The following is a 20,541-nucleotide window of genomic DNA, read 5'->3' as shown; positions in this document are numbered from 1 at the left end:
ACATATGGACTAGGTGAACAGTGTGAAATTTCCTGAAGTTTATTATGGCCGAAAGCTCATTGTTTTGCTGGAATAGGATTCTGAATTCATTTAACTCAAAAGTGCCGATAAACGAGGATCTGGTGACCTCAAGGTGATCCAAGGGCTGGCTGGCAGGTGGAGCATCTCTCATCTTTGCTAGGGGTTCTGCTGCAAAAATGAGCCATGCTTCTAACCCCACTAGATGTTTCTCCACGGATTTATTCTCATCGGGTCCATAAGAGAGAAAGAATGTGTTAGAACAAGGACGTTCTACTTCTAAAATAAATCAGAGCGTGCACCATACTCCAATGTCACTGAATCTGTGACACCATTTGAACAACCATTTGCTTATGTCTGAAAAGTAAAACAGAGTCCCTCTTATTTCCCCATTCTGAGCAACTTCTGAATTGACCGAAGATACTATTGTGTAAAATAATTATTTCATCAACGTGCTTTAGGCTTTAATCCTACCATAGCAGCTCAAGGAGTGTAGGTGATACCTATTAAATAATAAAAAATAAATTTACAGAACATCTACAATATAAAAGTCACTGTGTTCAGTGCTACAGGACAAGGAACATGACATTTTCTCAAATATTTTATATGATAGCTGGGAAAGTAAGACAGATATATGGAAAGGTATCATGTCCAGGCTCTGCACTAGTTCTGGGCAGGTCATAGGAAGGTCCCTGCCCTCTCAGAGCCTACAGCCCGGGGGACAGACAGACACCTCAAGATTTTAAAATGCCAGGGGAGCCAACAGTGGAACCCTGAGTTTTCCCAGCCAGGGAGTCTCACAGACTGTGGTCCTGCATCAGAAACGCATGGGGACTCGTGACAGATATGCATTCCTGGCCTCAACCTCAGGTCTCTGGAATCGGCCTCCTGGAGGCCGTGGGCCTGAGGATGTGCCCTCAAGACAAAGCGCAGGTGGTGCTTCTGCACACGGGGTTTGAGAACACGGGTCTGAGATGGCGGTTCACAACCTCGTCTGCACATGTGAACCAACGCGAACACAGTGACGAAGTCAGACAGGACCCAGAGATGCTGATCCCGTGGGCCTGTCCAAGCATCTGCCAAAGGCTCCAGCAAACCTGCTTGGGGTGGGGGCGGGGGTGGGGGGCGGTTCTTAACTTCCTGGCGGCACTGGGGGTGCTTGTTACAACTGCAGCTTCTGGAGACTCTGAGTCTGTGGACCTGGCGTGGGCTTGGATGTCTGTTCTTAGCAAGCACTCCAGGGATTCTCATCAGCAGCAGCAAATTTGAGAAACTCTGGTCCAGGGGGTCAGCAAGGGTCTCTCAGGAAGTGGTATTTTTAGCTAAGGTCAAAGGGACGAGTGGGAGTGACTGAGTAAACACAGGGAAGGGGAGTTCCTAGGGAGAGAAGGTTCTGGAAGGAAGGATCTAGAGGCGGGAGAAGGCACATATCAGCACAGGAGGTTGGGAGCCCTGTATGAGTCAGGGAGGTAGAGCCAGGAACAGAGGCGGAGAGGATGACACAGTAGAACGTAGGGACTTTATCTTAGTGACAGACAGGAAGGGCAGAGAGACCCGTGATCCGATCTCCAGAAACATCACCAGGGAGGAGGAATCAAGACGTGGGACTGGAAAGAGGATGCTGCAGGAACCTGGCCCACAAACAAGTGACCACAAGGAACGAGCCGCGAGCAGTAACAAGGCCATGTACGAGGAACCCCCGGTGAACTATTAGTGAAAATGGTGACATCTGTGCAGCTGCAGGGCACCTATTGGCTGGGTCCAATCGCTCATAGGACTCTGTGATGTTCCGGGGTAAACGTTCAGCTGTCAGCAGACTGGTCCTAGGCCACTTGGGATGGGCCATCTGCCTCTCGGTTCAGAGAGAACATCTCCGGAGGTCAAAGCCAAACCCATGGCTTCTAGATAAGATGTGAGGACAGGCCAGGGCTCCAAGGAGAGAGGTCACTCAGAGCCTGGCCAAGGTGGCAGCCGTCTTGAGCAAGAGAGTGTGGGATCTTGGAAAAACCAGTGTGAAGCCCAGGGAGAGACTGACCCCGCATGGCTGGAAGAGGAATCCTGCACCAGGGAGACCTCGGGATGGGCTGTTTCCTAAGCCTCTAAAGCTGGTCCTGGCAAGTGAGTTTTTGCCTGTGAATGATCCGTAGAACCATATCTCCTACAGAGCCCTGCACTTACGATCGGTGTACTAACTTCCCACTGGTGCAAAATAGTGCCCTTTTTTTTTTTTTTTTTTGAGTTCCCTATTTGTGAGGATTACCCCTGAAAGACCATTGTTTTTCAGAGTTCTTCTATTTATGGTGTCAAATTCTCTGGATTCCAATTCACATTTTCCTCCTGATAATCAAGACAGCAAAGGGAATTTAAGGAGAGAACAGCTACAAAACTACATTTCCCATCCTCCCTTGCAGTCTGGGGTGGCGATGTGACAGTTCTGGCCAATAAGAAATAAGTCCCTGGGTGATTTTTTTGAAAAATTTTTAAACAGGGATCACTCAGCTGGTGGATTTCTTTTTTCCCTTTGCTTTTCCCCTCTTCCTGCCTGACATGTAAACATGATGGCTGGAGCTCCCGTGGCATCTAGATAACATGAAGGGGTAGAAGAACAGAAATCTAGAGACAGAGTCCCTGATTCTTGGTGGCCACCCTGCACTCGCCGGGGCTCCTCACCTCTGTATTATCTTCTGCATGACAGAAAAATAAACTCCTTCATAAGAAACTTATTAAATAAAATTAATATTCTATTTAAAATATATTGTTACTATGCTATTAAAAAAAAAAGGAAAAGAAAAGAAAAATAAATTCCTGTCTCAGTTTAGCTGTTGTTTTTGGATTTCCTGTTTTCAGTCTAATACGGGCACCTAGTCAGAGGCAGAGTGCGATGTTCATATTCCGCAAACGGCACCTGAGTGCTAGGTTCATAGAGCCCTTGCCGTACTCCTGGATGCCACACACTCCAGGCCACAGACCAGCACGGGGCTGGCTGCTCTTGCAGTCCCTGAAAAAGGCGTTGAAAAGACAGATTCCTGGGCCATTCATCCCTAAGGATGTGATTCAGTGACCTTCGGCTGAGTCTTGGGAATCTATCATTTTCAAAACTCCCCAGTGCTCAACTTCACTAGTTATCAGGGAAATAAAAATTAAAACTACAGTGCAATTCCACAGAATGCCCACAAGAATGGCTAAAGTGTAGAAGACAGATAATAGCGAATGTTGGCAAGGATGTGGAACAGCTGTAACTCTCATACACTGCTGGAGGGAGTGTCAGCAAGTGCACCAACTCTGGAAAACTGCTAGACCTGCACCTGTGTATACCCCATGACCCAGCTTTTTGAATCCCTAATATACATCAAACAGAAATGCGTCCACATCTTCACCAAAAGACACGTACGAGAATGCTCACAGCAATGTTACTCACAACAGCCCCAGTGTGGAAACAACCCAAGTATCCACTTATACGATGGAGTAATATTCAACAACAAGTATGAACTACCTATAAGCACACACAGCAGCATGGAGGAATCTCTCAGACATAATCCTGAACCGAAAAGCACATACTGAGACTTAGGTAATGGTCTGTTTCCTGACTTGGGTGCTGGTTACACGGATCTGTTAACTTTACCAGAAGTCTTTGAGCTGTATCTAATATTTGTGCACTTTTCTCTGCATCTAGTAGACTTTGATGGAGCTCATCCCTTGGAAGGTCAGTTTTGGAAACACTGTTCTAGTCCAGTATATGGGCCGCTTTACTGTGGATGGTTCTCCTGGGTCACAAGTTTGCCTCTTTTGACATCTACCCCTCGAACCCAGCTCAGCCCTCTTGAACCATCCAGAAAGCCTGGGTTATGGAGAGAACCCCAAATATTTGAAGGCAGCAGTAACTCCCCACTAAAGAAATTCTTCGGAATGTCTCTGATATTGGTCTCACTGGGAAACGTGAGCAATGTTCCCGACAACTCAGAAAGGCATTTTCAAGCATTTGGCAGAAAAGCATTTTATGAGATTAAACCACAAGGTGATGACTGGTCAGAACAGAGGCGTGGTTTCCCTTTGTCCCCTGGAGCCATGGGGGGGGTCATTCTCCCTCTTCCGTAGTCCGGATGGGAATTCATTTAGACAGGATAATTTATTTACTGTATTCAAGTTGCTTTGGAAAAGCTTTCTTATTGGACCTCTGGGTGGGAAACAGCCCTTGACTGCTGCCACATATGTCACCAGGGACTCCCAGCTGCCTCATGTGAAGATAAAGAGAGATGAGCTGTAGGAGATGAGCTGTAGGAAGTGTTCGTGGAGAGTCTTTCCCTCCTCCGCCCTCCGGGCTCTCTCCTGGGGCTATTTCATGCCGAGCAGTGGTTTCAGCTGCTGGCTGTTGGAGCCTTTGGGCCCACAGAGAAGTCTTGGAGTTTACTTTCCCAGGTGGGGCTCTTAGCCAATGGCCAAACAGTACAAGAATATGGCAGCCCAGCTCCCTTGCTTTGATGTGGAACAAACTCTGAGGCATAATTTACCCTCCAGAGCTCTCCCTGGGATCAGGCTGAGGCCAGAACTTCTGAAATCGCATCCTTGCTCAGCTTCTTCCCCAGCCCGACCTGCTTCCTCTCCTCCCCAGTGGTCTCTGCCGGGATCCCTCTCTTAATAAATCACTTGCATCAAACTCTAATTTCAGGGCGTGTTTCCAACTCAGGTGATCGGTGTTCTGAGGAATTTTTGAGGACTGGCTCCCAAGACGGGCTTGAACCCCCTACTGCCAGGTATCACTTTTTCCCTCTTTATGGCAATAGACAGCACTCAATTCATGACCATTGCTCCAAAACAAAGTGTGCCTAAGTGGTGATTGCATTCTTTTCTGTAAGGAAATCTGCAAGTGTGCTAAAGAATGGAGAATAATTGGTGCAGAGCCCATGCATCTGTTTAAAGTCCCAGCAGCCTACTCCATTACTTTGACGTATGTAAGGGGTCACTTTGTAGGCATAGAGGCCTGGGAAAGTGACTTTTTGCTTGCCAGAATCTAAGGAGACTTTGAGTCAAGTTCTGCCCTCTTAGATTTAAGAGGAGGCCAGGAAGCCCTTCTTGTTCCCTGTCCTCTGCAAGGCTCTGCGGCAGGCAGCAGCTTCCCTCTGCTCGTCTGCTCCCAGCTGGAGTGAGTGAGGCTCAGACTCCAGGACCCAACAGGCCCTGAGAGGGACAGCTTCATCTTCAGGAAAGGCACATAATACGTGAGTAAGTTCTGGTCTCTGTGCTTAATAGGAAGGCTTTGACCAGTGTCCATCTCTTTCCTAAAATTTCCAACTGACTTTTGTTAAACGAATCAAAGCTTGGCCTGGTCCAAAAGAGAAGTCACTCCCAATTTGGGGCCTTATCTGTAAAAGGGGGATAATGATGTCTTTTCTGCTTAAAGGCAGAGGGGTTGGACTAGATAATCTTTTGAAGTCCTCTCCTATTCTAGGAATCAGCTCTTACCTCCTTTGCAAGTCAAAAAATGCACTGCATATGTGGAGAGTCAAGCAGGGCTGCCTGAAGATTGTTGCTAGAAGCTCCGGTTGCCTAGCAATGGCTGACAGGGACAGGAACTCAACTTCCCTTCCCCAGGAGCCTGAATTCAACTTCTTATAAGTTGCTGCTTCTGTATTCTTGGATAATTCCCTGCCTAGCGGGCATTTGCACTTACACCACATGGGTGGTGCCTGAAGCCACAAGTTCATTGTTCAAACCCAAGGCCAGCCTCTGGTTTGCACTGAGAGAAGACAGGGGAGTGGGTGGGCAGGGACCTCTGCTGATGCTCAAATCCAAGGTGGGTCCAGCTGTACTGACCTGTGGCCTCTGCGGAGGTGGTGAGAACAGAGGGGATGGTCTCCCCTCTCTGGTAGCTGGATGTTTTCCCAGCAAAGCCCATTTCTTGGTCTACGTTGTGTGACTTCGCCCACCTTGTCTCAGTGTTAAAATGAATTCAGCCTTATAAGTTAACAAATCTGGAGCAAGAGCATCCTGTTTAACACATGTCTGAAAACCTTGCTGGATACCCGGCTTGGCAATGGTTTTCCTTCATGTAGCTGTTTGGGAGTATTATTAGAGTAAGACAGCCACGGGATCCATAGAAGATAAAAGGGTGTTTTCACCAAGAAAACATCGATGTGCCCCTATGTGTGGTTGGATGTTGGGCTCTTGTGCTCTCTCAGGATGTAGTTTTGTGGTGTGTGTGTGTGAGTGTGTGTGTGTACCATTTAGCAATGCCCACCAGAGTTCATTGGCCCTGACTATTTACTGACTCTCACACCCACTTTTGCCTCTGTGGACACCTAGGTGGGGAGACATGTCTCAGTACACCCTGCAGAACCGGCCCTTGGTCCCGAGATGGAAACATACTTAGCCTCTAAAGCCAGTGCAAACACTCCAGCTGCCTCGGGAGCAGCTGCGGATGTCCCAGAATGCCTCAGGGTGCAGTTGCCGTACAGATCTGTGGTTGCCTGGAGGGGAAGATAGCGAGTAATGAGTGAGTCACACTGCTTTAAACCCAAAACGTGAGTCACACTGCTTTAAACCCAAAACAACACGGAGCAGAGGATTTTCTATTTCTTTTACTTAAACTCTGCCTTGTTCTGAAGAAGATTAAGATGAAGGTAAGGATAAGCTTAGCACCCATGTATCTATTTTGCCATGCATTTTATCTGAGTTTCCTAGTAGCCCGTGCAAAAAGGGAAACACAATCAGTTATAGTTACAGTGTCCACAAGATAAAAGCAAGTCAATTGTTCATAGAAGCTATCTGCAGCTATTCTAGAGACCAGAGAGACATTTATCTTCTGGATCCTAAAAGGAAACAACAGGTGGAAAGTGACAAGCCAATATCACCACCATAGTCAAAGCAATGGTGAGTTTTGTTGCATTGGGATTGGCTCAGAAAGCTCAGGGCCAGTCCATCAGCAATTTCCTTTCCCTTCAGGAAAAAGGGTGGCATTCCCAAAGAGGAAAGACAAAACAGGCTCAGCCACAGTTTGCCTAGAGGGACAGGCCATTAAAGAGAAGTGTTACATTCTCTACATCTAAAATCCACGGAAAGAATCTGGAACACACTGAGCGACACCTCTGATACATGAGTGATCACCCCAAGGGAGGCTGATCAACTGAGTTTTAAAGGATTTTACAAAGAGAAAGTCCCCATTTGCAGTGTTTGTGAGAGCCAGGGTTTTCATTAAGATCATTTATAAGCCACGAGAATACTCCTTCCTCCTGTTTGTCTGTAGGCTCCTCAAGTGGGCCTATTATTTTGGGGGACAAAGTACCAGGGAGGTTTAAAAGCATCTACTTGCGGAAAATGACAATATTCAAAGAGAACTCAAGGCCCCTCCCCAGCCGTAGTAGAAAGAGAGTCATAGACAGGCGCTGAGGACAAAGTGACACCATTGGGAGGCTCTTGGGGCAGGGAGGGGAGCTTCTTCACTTGTCCCTTTCCGCCCATGTAGCTTGTAGGATGAGAGAGGTGAAACCTTCTTCTGCTTGGGAGGACCTGACACGATCTCCATCCTCCCCAAGACCAGGGGGAGCCCCAGGCTCATGGAGGGAGTCAGGCTAAGGTCTGTGTCTCCTGTAGGTAAAGGGCTTCTCCTGGGTCACGTGAGAGCCTGGCCAGCTGGTCAGGTGGAGCCCAGGCAGGCACCTGGGACTGCAGGACTAGCTGGTATTGGTGACTGTGTTCCTCCCAACCCCAGAGGAGGCAGTGGCCGGGCAGGACGTATCTCAGCAGGACTCCTGAACCAACCACTAAATTCCAGGCTTGGAAGACTGAGGAAAGGCCCCTATGCGAGTGAAATACCCAGAGAGAGGAAGAGATCCCAAAATGCTCGTTATGCTTTACAGACATACATTTCTAGGGGCCTTGGAAAATTCACTATTAAACCTCGGTGCCCAGGAAGGAAGAGTTGCTCAAAGTGCAGTAAATAAGTCTGTGATTCTTAACCTTTTTGTTTTCTCAATCATGGACCCATTTTAAAATACGATGGAACACACTACTCTTCCTTTGAGAAAACACACATGTGCCCACTTTGGGGGGTTTTATGGACCCAGAAAAGTCCGTCCATGGCTGCTATTTTTAAATTGCTGTAATAAATGGACGAGCTCTTGGCTCAGATGGGTGCAGGTGTGATGCCCCAGTTCTTAATATTAGTTATGCTTATAAGTGACGTGCTGGGGGCAAACCAGAGTTCATCATTATTTGTAAGCCAAAACAACGAACAAGAAAATCGATGGTACATGAGCGGGAAGGAGGTCATCACGTTCTTGTTTATCGTAGGTCTCTACCTTGATAACAAGGCATCATCAGCCTGGAAGAGGGTGGATCTCCCCCGGGGATAGGCCCTGACTCTTTGAGGGAAGGGGGGTGGGGAGCTCCTCCTCCCATGACGTCACTGTGTCTGCGCATGACGTCAGGAGTGTCCACCCACCCGGCCTCGCACTCACCACTCCGGCCTCGGGGTTGCGCTTGCGCCCGTTGCTGAAGGTGGAGGCCAGGGTGGAGGAGCAGCTCTCATCGTACAGGGCGGTCCTGCCGTCGTTGATGGCCGAGTTGATGGAGATGGTCCACATGCTCGAGGCGTAGCCGTCGCAGTTGCAGTCGTCGTAGCTGCCGCCGTCCCCTGAGGCCCACACGTAGATGCTGCCTTTGCCCCCTCGGCCCTGGGGTGGGGGGCGACAGGGAGAGATGCGCGGGCTGCAGGGGGTCCCGCCGGGGCTGGGGTCGGGGTCCTGGTGGGGACCTGGGCTTCTTCAGCAGCTGAGAGCAAGGACTGGCTTCCTTTCTATCTGCCCTTGAAAACCACTATCCTTCTGGCCGGGCACCGTGAGAATTTTTCTTTTCAGGAAGGATTCAATAGAAAAGTCATCCGAATTTACAATTTAAGCTGGGGATAATAACGTGAAAAAAACTGGAAGAATCTCCTTAAAACTGACAAATGAACTGCTTTTAAACATAGTACATTCTCATGGTAAAAAGTCAAAGTATATGGAAAGGAAAATGAAAAAAAATACGCCTGCATGTAATTCTTATATATTCTTTCAGGCACTTTTCAGCAAAAATGCAAATGTACTTGAATATTTATATCAGTACTTAGCCAAATAAGATATAAAAGATATTTATAGCTTCTATTTTATATATTATATATATTTTATATAAGTTTACATATATATGTAGATATTGTAAGTATAAAATACACATTTTACTTGCAGATTATATATATGTTAGGGTGTGTGTGTGTGTGTGTGTGTGTGTGTATATATATATATAATACACTTTTTTTTTACTCAGTTGGATCATACTAGAATTCTTTTAAGCAAAATATATATATTGTACCTGTGTAAGGGAACACCAAATATATAAATATAAGAAGAAAGTCTAATATGATCAAGTAAAACATACAGCAGAAATAATTTTAAACATAATGACGTGTACAGTGATTACTGCCATATGCTAATTAGTTATAACCAGCAAGCTTAGTTGTAGGTACCTACAGTTTGCATTGCTTTTCTGTTTAAACCACTTTCTTAGTGCTTCTGTTTTTCTTTTCCTGTTCTCTGTCTTCTAGGAGAATTCTCTCTGCCTCCACAACCTGGAGTGGCCATTCCTTCCAGCTTCCTATCTTCTGACCCCAGGGGCAGGAGGGCCGGGCTACCCTGCTTTGACCCGCAGGCTGGGTGGGCGGTGATGAGGGCAGGGATGCCGTGTGGCAGGTGAGCAGTAGGTGTTCAGCCTGGCCAGGACTCTGGGTAACCCTCTAGGGCGAGGACAAAAGTAGAAATCATGGCAGAGAAAGTCTGTCCCTGCACGGCCACCAGCGGTCCTCGGTCCTAACTCAGTGGTTTAAGGGCGGCGACGCCAGAGGAGAGAGGATGATTGGGTCACCGCCAAAGTCTCTCTGCCTCCTGACAATGAGAAGTGACATTCTGATTGCTTCTAACAGGACTTGGAGTTAATTAGCCTGTGACTGACTGAGTCAATACATCAACAAAGGTTGATTCAGCCACTAGCTGAGAACTGTCTTCAGCACCTTGATATATCTGTCCTGGAAAACTCTATCCAAACGAGCAACTGCTCTCAGAAACCAGGACACAGAGGGAAACAAACGTATCATCCTTACAGCTGGTGCAGGGGATCACCCTCTCAAGCAGACTCAGATTTGGGCTCAATGTCGGGAAATGGCACCCTCGGAAAGTGAAACAGACATGAATCAGGGTAAATGGGTGAGGCTGCCACCTGAGGAAACTTCCTCTGAACCAGCCCACAGGTGGGCTGCTCGTGAGACAAGCAACCTCCGCTAAAAGGAAACCAGTGCTAAAAGCGTTCTCAGTTTGGTGTAGGGAGAAGGATCGTGACTCTAACTTGTCCGGCTTTCTCTGTATTCATGCCCCCTTTACTGTATGATTTGCAGCGCTGCCCATCAAGAGGAGAGGTCCGTTTCCCACTGCTTGAATCAGGGCTGGCCTCCTCTCTTGCTTCGGCAAACAGGATGTGGTGGGAAGTGGTGCTGTGTCGGTTCCAAGCATTGGTTTCAAGGAGACCTACCCACTTCCGCTCTCCCTCAGAGCACCATGGGAACCAACCTGAGTTAGCCGGCTGGTTGATGACCGACAGTCCAGTCAGGTTCACTGTCACAGCCAACAGCTGCCAGACAGGGGAGGCTACCTCAGACCAGAAAGTCTGTAGCTCACCCCGCAGCTGACCACAGATGCATGAGTGAGGCCACCTGAGATTAGCCAAGGATGGCCCAGGTCGGCAGACCTGTAGACCCATGATCAGACTTAAATGGTTGTTATTTTAAACTACTGAGTTTTGGGGAAGTTGTTATGCGGCTTTGCTCACTGATACACAGAGAATAACTATCAGCATGTTTCTGAAGAGTGAGCAGCAAACATTAGTTTTGTTTTGGATGTAAGACTTGCCCACAAGAATACTTTGATTGCTAGGAATATTAAACATCATTTTCCTAAGATGTGTGTGTGTGTGTGTGTGTGTGTGTGTTTACATGAGGCAGTAATAATTATATTCTTGCTTCTAATGATTCCCTGGCTTCTGGGGAAGATGGGCCACTGAGGAGCAGACCCTGGTTCTGAGGGCAGGTGGGGAGGGGCATCTATAAGAGGCTGAGAGCCAGCTGTGAGATGGGCCCGTTATCAGCATGCCACACTTTCCTGTTGAAATGACACCCCAAGATCCACTTCTGCCCCCCAGCTTCACCTGAACAGCAGCTGGGCTGAAACCAAGATAGAACAACTGCGACCCGCATTCAAGCAATCATCCACTGGCGGGTATGACAGATGATAATCACAGCAAGCACTTCTGCAGCACTTACTGTGTGCCAGGGACCGCTCTGAGCACTTTACACAGTAACTCACTGCATCCTCACAGCAATCCTGTGCAGCAGCACAATTCACACCAGCCACACGAAGGATAAAATACTTAGGTAGAAATTCAACAAACTAAAAAAAAAAAAATAGGACTTTGAAATTCTGTGGAGGGACACAGGTGGAAAGACACACCAACACTGTCATGTTCTTGGATAGAAAGGCAGCATCACAGAGATGTCAGTTTTCCCCAAGTTAACTTACAAATTTAACTTGATCCCGAGAGGTACACTGCATTGATCAAGATACTGCCATGCTGGGCAGTTCAACAGAGGGAATTTTATCCAGGGAGCAAGTGGTAAAGAAGAGCAAAACCCCAAACGGGGTGTGGAAGGGTCACCCACAGATGAGGGGGTAGATGGCCCAAAGCCTGCACTGCGCAGGGGTGGGCTTCCTGCTGGGGGTCTCCCGCCCTTACTCTGTAACGCATGCTCAGTGGAGACTGGTGGGCACACTTGCCCTCCGTGTTATTCTGGTTGACAATGGAATTGCCTTCTCTGCCTCTCCTGCCACTCCTGCTTTTTTTTTTGTCAAGTGTATTTATATGTGGTGCAATTCCACTTTGAATTCTGTCTTTGTATTAGTCTTCTGGAGTATAGTGGGATTAATGTCTCTCAAAAGTCTTCACAAAAAGAGAAGTTTTCACCAAGGCACTATTGGCGGTATTTAACCACCGATGTTGTCAACCGGAGGTGATTTTGTGCCCCAGGGGGCATTTGGCACCGTTGGAGACATTTTTGGTGGTCACAACCAGCATCTACTGGGTAGATGTGTGTGGTGTGTGTACTATTAGCATCCAGTGGGTGGAGGCCAGGGATGCTACTAAACTTTCATAATGCATAGGGCAGCCCTCTGCCTCCTGTCCCCACCAGCTACCAACTAAGAATTATCTGGCCCAAGTGTCAACAGTGCTGAGGCTGAGTCTTTGCTCTAACCTATTGGCAAAGGGCAGTGAGTTGGAACTTGCCGATTTTAAAAGCATAGCCTAAAGCAGCCTTTCACAGACTCACATTTCTTAAAAGTTCTTGCCGATTTTGTATTTTGCTTATAATATAAAATAATGGCACAAATTGCTTACCATCGGCTATAGTAAAGTTCCAGCTTGAGGCTGGTGCGGTGACTCTGTGTACCCTCAGCACATCACCTGTCCCAGGAGGTGAAGATCCCACTTTGAGAGACTTCGGGCTAAAGTGAGTCGGTCCCTTCATCCTCCCCAGTGCCTAGTGACCCGGACTAATGAGCCCCCTCCCCAGGCCCTGGCCCAGTGGTGGTATCTGCCTGCAGACACTGGTGAGGACAGCCTGATAAAGTTTGTATTTCCTAAACACTCGATTACACTCAGTTTTATTTTCCAGTCACCTCGACATCTTAATACAACACTGACATACTTTAAAAAAGTCATATTTTTATAATGAAAACCATATTCATTGTGGAAGAACTGGAATCTAGAGCATGAAGAAGAAAATAAAAATCCCATGTGATCGCCCATGAACAGAAAATCACTGGTGATATGTTGTGTATTCCTGCCAGTTATATATATAAATGCAAAGTATAAGAACAGGTTTAAGAATGAAATTGGGAGTGAAGTAAGTCAGAAAGAAAAAGACAAATACCATATGCTAACACATATATATGGAATTTAAGGAAAAAAAATGTCATGAAGAACCTAGGGGTAAGGCAGGAATAAAGATGCAGACCTCCTAGAGAACGGACTTGAGGTTATGGGGAGGGGGAAGGGTGAGCTGTGACAGGGCAAGAGAGAGTCATGGACATATACACACTAACAAACGTAGTAAAGTAGATAGCTAGTGGGAAGCAGCCGCATGGCAAAGGGATATTGGCTTGGAGCTTTGTGACAGCCTGGAGGGGTGGGATAGGGAGGGTGGGAGGGAGGGAGACACAAGAGGGAAGACATATGGGAACATATGTTTATGTATGACTGATTCAGTTTGTTATAAAGCAGAAACTAACACACCATTGTAAAGCAATTATGCCCCAATAAAGATGTTAAAAAAAAAAAAAAAAGAATGAAATTGGGATCATAAAGTATATCCACCTTTGTGGCCCTGCTTACAATGTATTTCTCACTTACCATTACATTATTAACATTTCCTCACATAATTAAATATTACTCTACGTTATATGTTTTTATTAGTCTTCTTAAATAGCCATTCCATAATTTATTTACTCTTTTTCTTAGACGTACGTGGAAGGCTGTTTCTAGGTTTTAAAGTGCTGAAATGAACATTATTTTATATATGTCTTTGTATTCCTGTTTATTTCTTCAAGCAGAGTTTTTAAAATAGGGAATTTTGGGTGAAAAGGAATGAATGAAGATTCTTTATCCATAGTGCCATATGATTGCTCTTTATACGGCTTATTAATAATTTATATCTTCACCAGCAGTGCACAAGAACTCCACATCCAGCCTATCTGGGTCAAGATTTAGAATCATTAAAAAAATAGTTTTTCCAGCTTGGTGGAAAAAATTGGTACCTCATTGTTTTGAGTTATATATTTTTTTCCACTATGAGCTTATCTTTTTATACCTTTACTGCTCATTAGTATTCTTGCTTTATGAATACCTTAGTAAAGCACCAAGCCCCCAAAGATAATGTCCTGTACCTATTTTTTCTTTCATGATATCCTTTTTATTGATTTGTTAGAGCTCTTTCTATATTAAAGACCTTAACCAAGTTTTTGTCATCTATATTGCATATATATATTTACCCACTTTTTTTTCTTTTGTATTTTGCATTTTGACTTGCAGAAAAATTTCCACTTTATTACTTATGTCTATTATTTTTTACAAATATATATTTAAATACCATATTAAACTATGCATTGATTTACAAGCACTGCTTTTCTGTACTCACAGTTCATGGAACAATTTTATTCAACCTATTCACAAACACATTTGACATTTGTGTGTTTGTCCTCACAAGATCACTGGTCACCCAGCAGTTTTTCTGGGCTCATTGTAGTAGCTATTGGTGCTGATTGTCAAATATTCCTAGCTTCCCACTGTCTAGGCCCATGATAATGCCCCCTTGTGCTTGGGTGGGGTCTTATAAGCTGTGTTAATCAGTGAGTTGTGAGTGGGAGTGACAGATACATGGTATCATTCCTCAGCTGAACCATTTACCGGTCAGTGCCAGCTGTGCAGAGCTCTTTCTTTCCCTCTGCACAGTGAGTAGCAATGTTCCAGGTGTCGGCTCTGATCCCCAGGAGACTGTGGTGAGCAGAGCCTTCTACTGACCATGATGGCTGAGCAGCTGATTGAGAAATAAACCTTTGTGCTTTCAAGCCCCTGAGCTTTGGGGGCTGTTTGTTACTGCAGCACAATGTAGCCTCTCCTGACTGATAAAGTTCATCACATTTGGTTCCATTTAGTTTATATAGATATAACGTTAAAAAAAGATACAGCATTAAAAACCTCTCTCTTTTTAATATAGTCCCTGAAATATATATATTCAGGGAATATAGTATAGTCCCAGAAAATTTTATCCCAAGCCAAAAGTAGCCATTTGTATCATATTAGAACAGTTGCTGTTTTCACTTTTCTCTAAATGTATATTCTGACTCCTGACAACTTAACCACCTACTGAATTGCTTTTTGCTTTTTTTTGCTTTTTTAGTGTGAATAAAAACCTTTTAATTTGAAAAACGTTAAGCGTCACGAAAAGTAGAGTGAATGGTATAATGAATCTCCCTGTATCCATTGACCAGCTTTAACAATGACCAGAGTTGTAGAAATTTTGAAAGGTTTTATGAGTAATACTTATTACTCTTTTTTGAGGGGTAAATATTTCCTCTTTTACGTGTAGAAAGTCCCTCTCTGGCACAGTATCAGTGACTGCATTATATTTCTGTGTAGCTGTTTTATGGTTTCATTCTTTATTCCCTTCTCTTCTGTACTTGGAATGTTGGGGGTAGCAGTGAAGTCACACAGAACCTTAAACAAGGGTGACAGATGAGCGGACCCCTCCTGGGAGCGGGGGCTCACTCTCAGAGAACTGCTGGTCACGCCTACAGGGAGAAGCAGTGGGTCCCAGTTTACGCCCCTTCAAAAACAGATGCTGAGACCAGGACTTGGGGGGCGATCTCAGGAGACACAAGTGAGCATGAGATGGGGATAGGGGTGGGGGGAGGGAGAAGGGCCAACCAAGTGTGAGCTGATGAGGAGCCTCCCCCCAGCCTCTGTAGACCCCTGAGAACCTGTCCCCAGGACAGCGCGCCGTCGGCTGCCCCACAGTCCGGGCTGCGCGGCCTGGGACTGGGAGCGCCTCCCGTGGGGTCGGCAGGTCCTCAGGCAGAGGCGCAGGGAGAGGCGGCTGGTGACGCGCAGGAAGCCGCCCCCGGGCCAGGGGACTGCAGCGTCTGCCTCGCACCCCCGTGGGTTCCACGGAATTCAGCAGGAGTGGGTGGGGTGTCAGATCCCCAAGAAAGCCGAATGGAGGGTGGCACTACGTAGCCTCTGCTTAAATCCTTCACTTGAGCCCGTGTTTCCCCACACCTGCAGTTGCCCCTGACTTGTCCCGCCGTGTATCCACCTTGGAGGTAAGGCTCCCGTGCCATCCTGTCTCTTTCTAGCAGGATCCAAACACGCCGTGATGAACCTTTCTGATGTCACAGGAGCTGTTGAAGGCTTAAGTCCACATCAGTCCCTTAACCTGGTGGTTGGGTTTCTCCCTGGGCGCAGATGGGTCGCCACCATCAAGAAGGCTTAAAGGTGAGTGACAACTGCCTCGGTTGGCCCGGGATTGGGTAGTTCCCGGGAAGTGGGGCTCCCAGCGCAAAACCTCGGAAAGTCCCGAGCAACCAGGATGGTTGCCCACCCCACCTGGGGCTGGCCAACGCTTAGGAAAGGTCACCAGAAACCCGCCAGCTTTTCCTCCCGCTTCTCCTTCTCAGAGATGAAAGGAGGGACTGTAACTGAGAAAGGCATCTCAGAGGCCGAACCGCAGATTCCAAGCAGCGGCATCCCCTGTGCAGTTGGGAACCTTCGTTTGGTTTCAGAGCATCAATCAGGGCTCCTGGAGGAGTCCTGAGAGCTTCTTGGCAGGAGGCATCGTTGCCGCCAGAGGCCCCGGCACTTGTGCCACTGTGTCAGGCCCACTGCTCTGATTAAATTTCTGCAGGGCACCAGGCTCCTCCTCGCGCGTCCTGATTAATCACTGTCTCCTTGGGCAGCCTCCCCCACCCCGCCCCCCTTCCTGGATGGTGGCTTTTGGGCCAGTCTTGCAAGTGACCCCTAGTATAATATATTCCAGCTCCAAGATCTGGGATCTGTGTTTGAGCCCTTTGCAACCTCCCATCCCCCGCCCAGGAAATAAACTATCAATGCTCTGTCTCATCCGTGCCTGTGCCTCAGAGGATTTTCTGTTCCCTTGTCTTTAAATATTCCTAAGATGTTCCCTCTGGTAGCAACCCTGAGGTGTGATTAATAAGAGGTTGGGGTGTAGTCATCAGAGCCAGCCAAAAACGTGCCAGAGCTGCCCTGGGTGCATTTCCTTAAGATGTGGAAAGAAGTTCATGAGTCAGTCATCACTCTCAAGACCCTCTAGTGGTCTCTGAATTCCTCTTCTGGTTGTCAGAGTGATGTAAGATGCCGTATCCCATACCAGCTGGGCTTTGCTCGCCATCAGTCTCTCTGTAAGGGCTACATCCTTTTCTGACCAGCAAACACATCGCCATATTGGTCCTTTATTACCCAGAGAGAGATGACTCCAAGTTCAGATTAGGCTTTGCCCAAATTGCACTTGGAGATTGTGGTAGATGGTAGTGGGTGTCGCCCGTATTCCTTCGAGCTTGTGGCTTCTTCTGCGCTGGGGGTTTCCAGATGTCAGCACAGGCGTCTCTTCGTGTAAGGGATTTCTCCCCAGAGGCTGAAGGCTGCCCTGCACACCTCCCTCCCGGCTGAAAGTGCTGGGACATTTACACCCCTTGGGAACAACCTGAACCACTGACTTTTCCGCCAGCTCCCGTGCCGCCGGCTGGGATAACTTCAGTGTGTGTTCTGCATGGTTTCCCAGTTTCCCCGTGGGATTAAGCTCCAGTTGACGGTAGTAGCTGACTTGATAACAAATCCTTTAATAGCCCCTTTCTTCCCTGTTATACCTCCCCACTCACTCCCTTTACCTCCCAAATCAACTACCTGAACTCAACCCTCACCTCAGGGTCCGCTTCTGCGGGATCCTGAACTAAGTCAGTTCCAAGATATATCATAATTCAGGGGTCTCTGTCTGTCATCTACTCCCATATGTAATGTGAAGAATGTCTTAACTGTAAATTCAACACATAGACTATAAAGAGGAAAAAATTGAAATAAACAAACGGGGAAAAGGTTTCCTTCTTCTCTTACTTCATGCCAGCTGCTTGCTGTCTCCGTTAAGTATTTATTGAGAAAATTTAGGAGATGCAAACTCAAATCCCTAAGGAGCCCATTTATGTGAGAAGCAGATGTCATCCGATAGGGAGTGGTGGGGTCCGTGGCAGATGGTACATCCCTGGAAAGTTGTCTTATCCTCTGTTTCCTCTTCCTCTCCCCTTTTATCATTACAGTGTTGGTCAAACAAAACCTATCTGCAAGATGCTAAAATTCAAAGACAAGCATAAGAATTTCTTTAGTGTAACAGGTAATTATCTGACTCCTTTGTTCAGGTGGAGATCACCTTTCAGGGGTACATTTTCCTTTAGACCTGACCAGTCAGCTGAAATAACTGAGAGGAAGTATTTTTTGCTCATGTATAATACCCCATTGCTCACACAATTCTATAACACTGTCCAAAAAAATTTCACCTTGAAATAAGGAAAGAATCCTTCCTACAGCTTGGGGGAAAGTCAAATGAGAAACTGTATTTTTCACCATACTCCACTTTGTAAAATATTTACGTGCTGTCAGCTGAAGATAAGTCATAACAAATTATTCTCCTAAGTTCTGGTGTACTTGGCATGCTTTGCAGAACAATCATACTTGAAAGAGCCTTTTTAGTTGCAGCAGGGGACGCTACAGATGGAAAGAGAGAAGTACCCTGCCTTGAAATGTGATGGAGCCGTTCAGAAGCTCATGGAGAGTGACAGGACTCGCCCGGGGATGTACTGCACTGAGCCCATCTGCACTGTCAACCCTGACAGAGGCCAGATGTCACCTACTCTCTGACTCTCTTTTGGCCTCAGGTGTCAAAAAATGCTTCTCAGTGAAAATCCGTGTCTGATGGGGAAGGGGGGCATCTGCCAGGTGTTCCCCTGGGTAATGTGCTGTCAGTGTCACCTGGTTCCGGGCCTGGATGTGCAATCGTCTCTCTCCAGCCACACCGTGAACAATGCGATAAGGAAATAGCTGTCTGTATGTCAGAAGTCTCACCCTATAAACTCCTAAGGGTCTGGGCATTGAAATGGGGCAGCAGCACTACCTCCTGCCCCTCCCCGCCATCCTATTGGTGACCCCCCCACCCCCCGTAAACTGCACTGTGCCATTCCAATGCCAGGGATCTTTGTGGCTGTCTCAGACGGGCTGAGGGCAGGGACAGGGCATCGCATCAACCTGATGGGAAGTCCAATCCTGGGAAAAGACTAAGACAAAGTGACTGAGTGCCCCGAGGAGACGGTGCCGTGGCACCAATGGCCAGTAATTCAGCCCCTCGCAGGGGCCTGCAAACACACACCAGCCTGGTGATTCAAGTCCCCAGACTTCCAGCTGAGGCCCAGCAATTGTGGAGCAGGGACAGGCTATCCCCACCGTTCCCATCTGAATTCTTGGACCACAGAGTCCACAAGCCCTAGTGAAGCACTGTGCATTATGCCTCAAAGTTTTGGGGCGGCTGGTTAAGAGTCCCTAACGACCCAGGCAAACACCAGCCGTTTGTGGGGCCTCCCAGGGCCAGCACTTGCATGTCTATCTCACACCTCACAGCGACCCCAGGAGAAATGCACCGTTATCACCATTTTACAGGCAGGAAAACGGAGGCGCAGTGAGGTCAGGTCACTGCGGATAGACACTCAGCCCCTGAAGAGCGGACCTGGGACCTGAACCCAGGGAGACTCTGGCCTGGCTGTGGTTTGCAGGGGGACTCTGCCCTGGGATCGCAGAGGCCACCTCCTGCCGCTCCCCACGGGCCGCTCACCCGCACAGGGACCCGCGGCTCCCGGCTGCCTCCCTTTGAGGTGCTGCTTTGGTCCCTGCTCCTTGGCTCTGTCCATTCCCGGACTGACCCCAGGGATGGGCAGCCACGAAAACGCGCGCTGACTCCCCCACGGGAACATCTGGACGCAGCTCCCCTGCTGTGCTCTGAAGACACCCAGTTTGCGCGGAGACCCCACTCCCAGCCACGTCTGCACGGTGGGGTGCTAGTGCAGCTCCCTGTGGGACCCTCCTTCCCCACTCCCTTCGCAGGGGCCAGGATAGCGTCGCCCCCCGCCCCCTTGCCTTTGTCCTTCACAGGCGCCCCCTCCAATAAGTCTGGACCTCTAACCCAATTTGGGGTCCATTTCTCGAAGGACCTGAGCTAAGGCACAGGGTAACAGCCCCACCTCCACCGCAGCCCTGCCCCTCGCTGTGCTCAATCGGCACCAGCGATCCGCCCCTCCCCCACTCTTCACCCCTCCCCCTCCCCCACCCACACCCCGTACCCCTCCTCCCCGGGTGTGGCTCAGGGCTTCCTGGCGCAGGAACGACCTTACCTTGTTCACGCCGTCCGCCATCGCCTGGAGTGTGAGCTCCCGGGGCCCGTCCACCGTCTTCCCGTTGTCGGTGGGGCCCCAACTGGCGCTGTAAATGTCTATCAGCTGAGGCATGTGGCTGATGGAGGAGGCCTCGATAATGTCCGTCATGAAGGGCTGGTCCAGCATCCGGATCCCTGTGGACAGTGAGGGCCGGGGAGCTCTGGGTGCCGGTCCCCGGTTCACAGGAGGCAAGGTTGGGTAGGGGGCTGGGGTCCTGGGTGTGGTTGGAGGTCTGCCTTCCTGGTGCCCTGGGCTCAGCCGGGCGATCCTGAATCCAGCCTCACGCTGTGTGTGTGATCAGAGGATCAGGCAGGTGCACTGACCGATCCACTCCATCCTTTTGGACCCCACCCACTCCTTTCCTTATGCAACTATTTGAAGACAATTTTATCCCCCTCGCAAAAGTTGC

At 48.0% G+C, this 20,541-nt stretch overlaps 1 protein-coding gene across 2 annotated transcripts in view; it reads right to left on the bottom strand.

The window, feature by feature from the left end:
• Nucleotides 1-20,541, bottom strand: part of PCSK2 (proprotein convertase subtilisin/kexin type 2) — a 216,982-nt gene that overhangs the window by 11,165 nt on the left and 185,276 nt on the right. For both annotated transcript variants that reach the window (XR_010935079.1, XM_067707300.1), the window contains exons 8-10: nt 20,091-20,266; nt 8,472-8,687; nt 6,382-6,482 (exon numbers count right to left, since the gene is read on the bottom strand). Coding sequence is in view for 1 of the 2 variants with exons in the window: in XM_067707300.1 (XP_067563401.1) it covers nt 6,382-6,482; nt 8,472-8,687; nt 20,091-20,266 (493 nt within the window). In the remaining variant the exon portion in view is untranslated. The remainder of the gene's footprint in view (nt 1-6,381; nt 6,483-8,471; nt 8,688-20,090; nt 20,267-20,541) is intronic.

Source organism: Pseudorca crassidens, chromosome 15 (genome assembly GCF_039906515.1).
Source record: "Pseudorca crassidens isolate mPseCra1 chromosome 15, mPseCra1.hap1, whole genome shotgun sequence".
NCBI classification, from domain to species: Eukaryota; Metazoa; Chordata; class Mammalia; order Artiodactyla; family Delphinidae; genus Pseudorca; species Pseudorca crassidens.
Note: the sequence above shows the minus strand (reverse complement) of the source record. Positions and strands in the feature narration are given on the sequence as shown.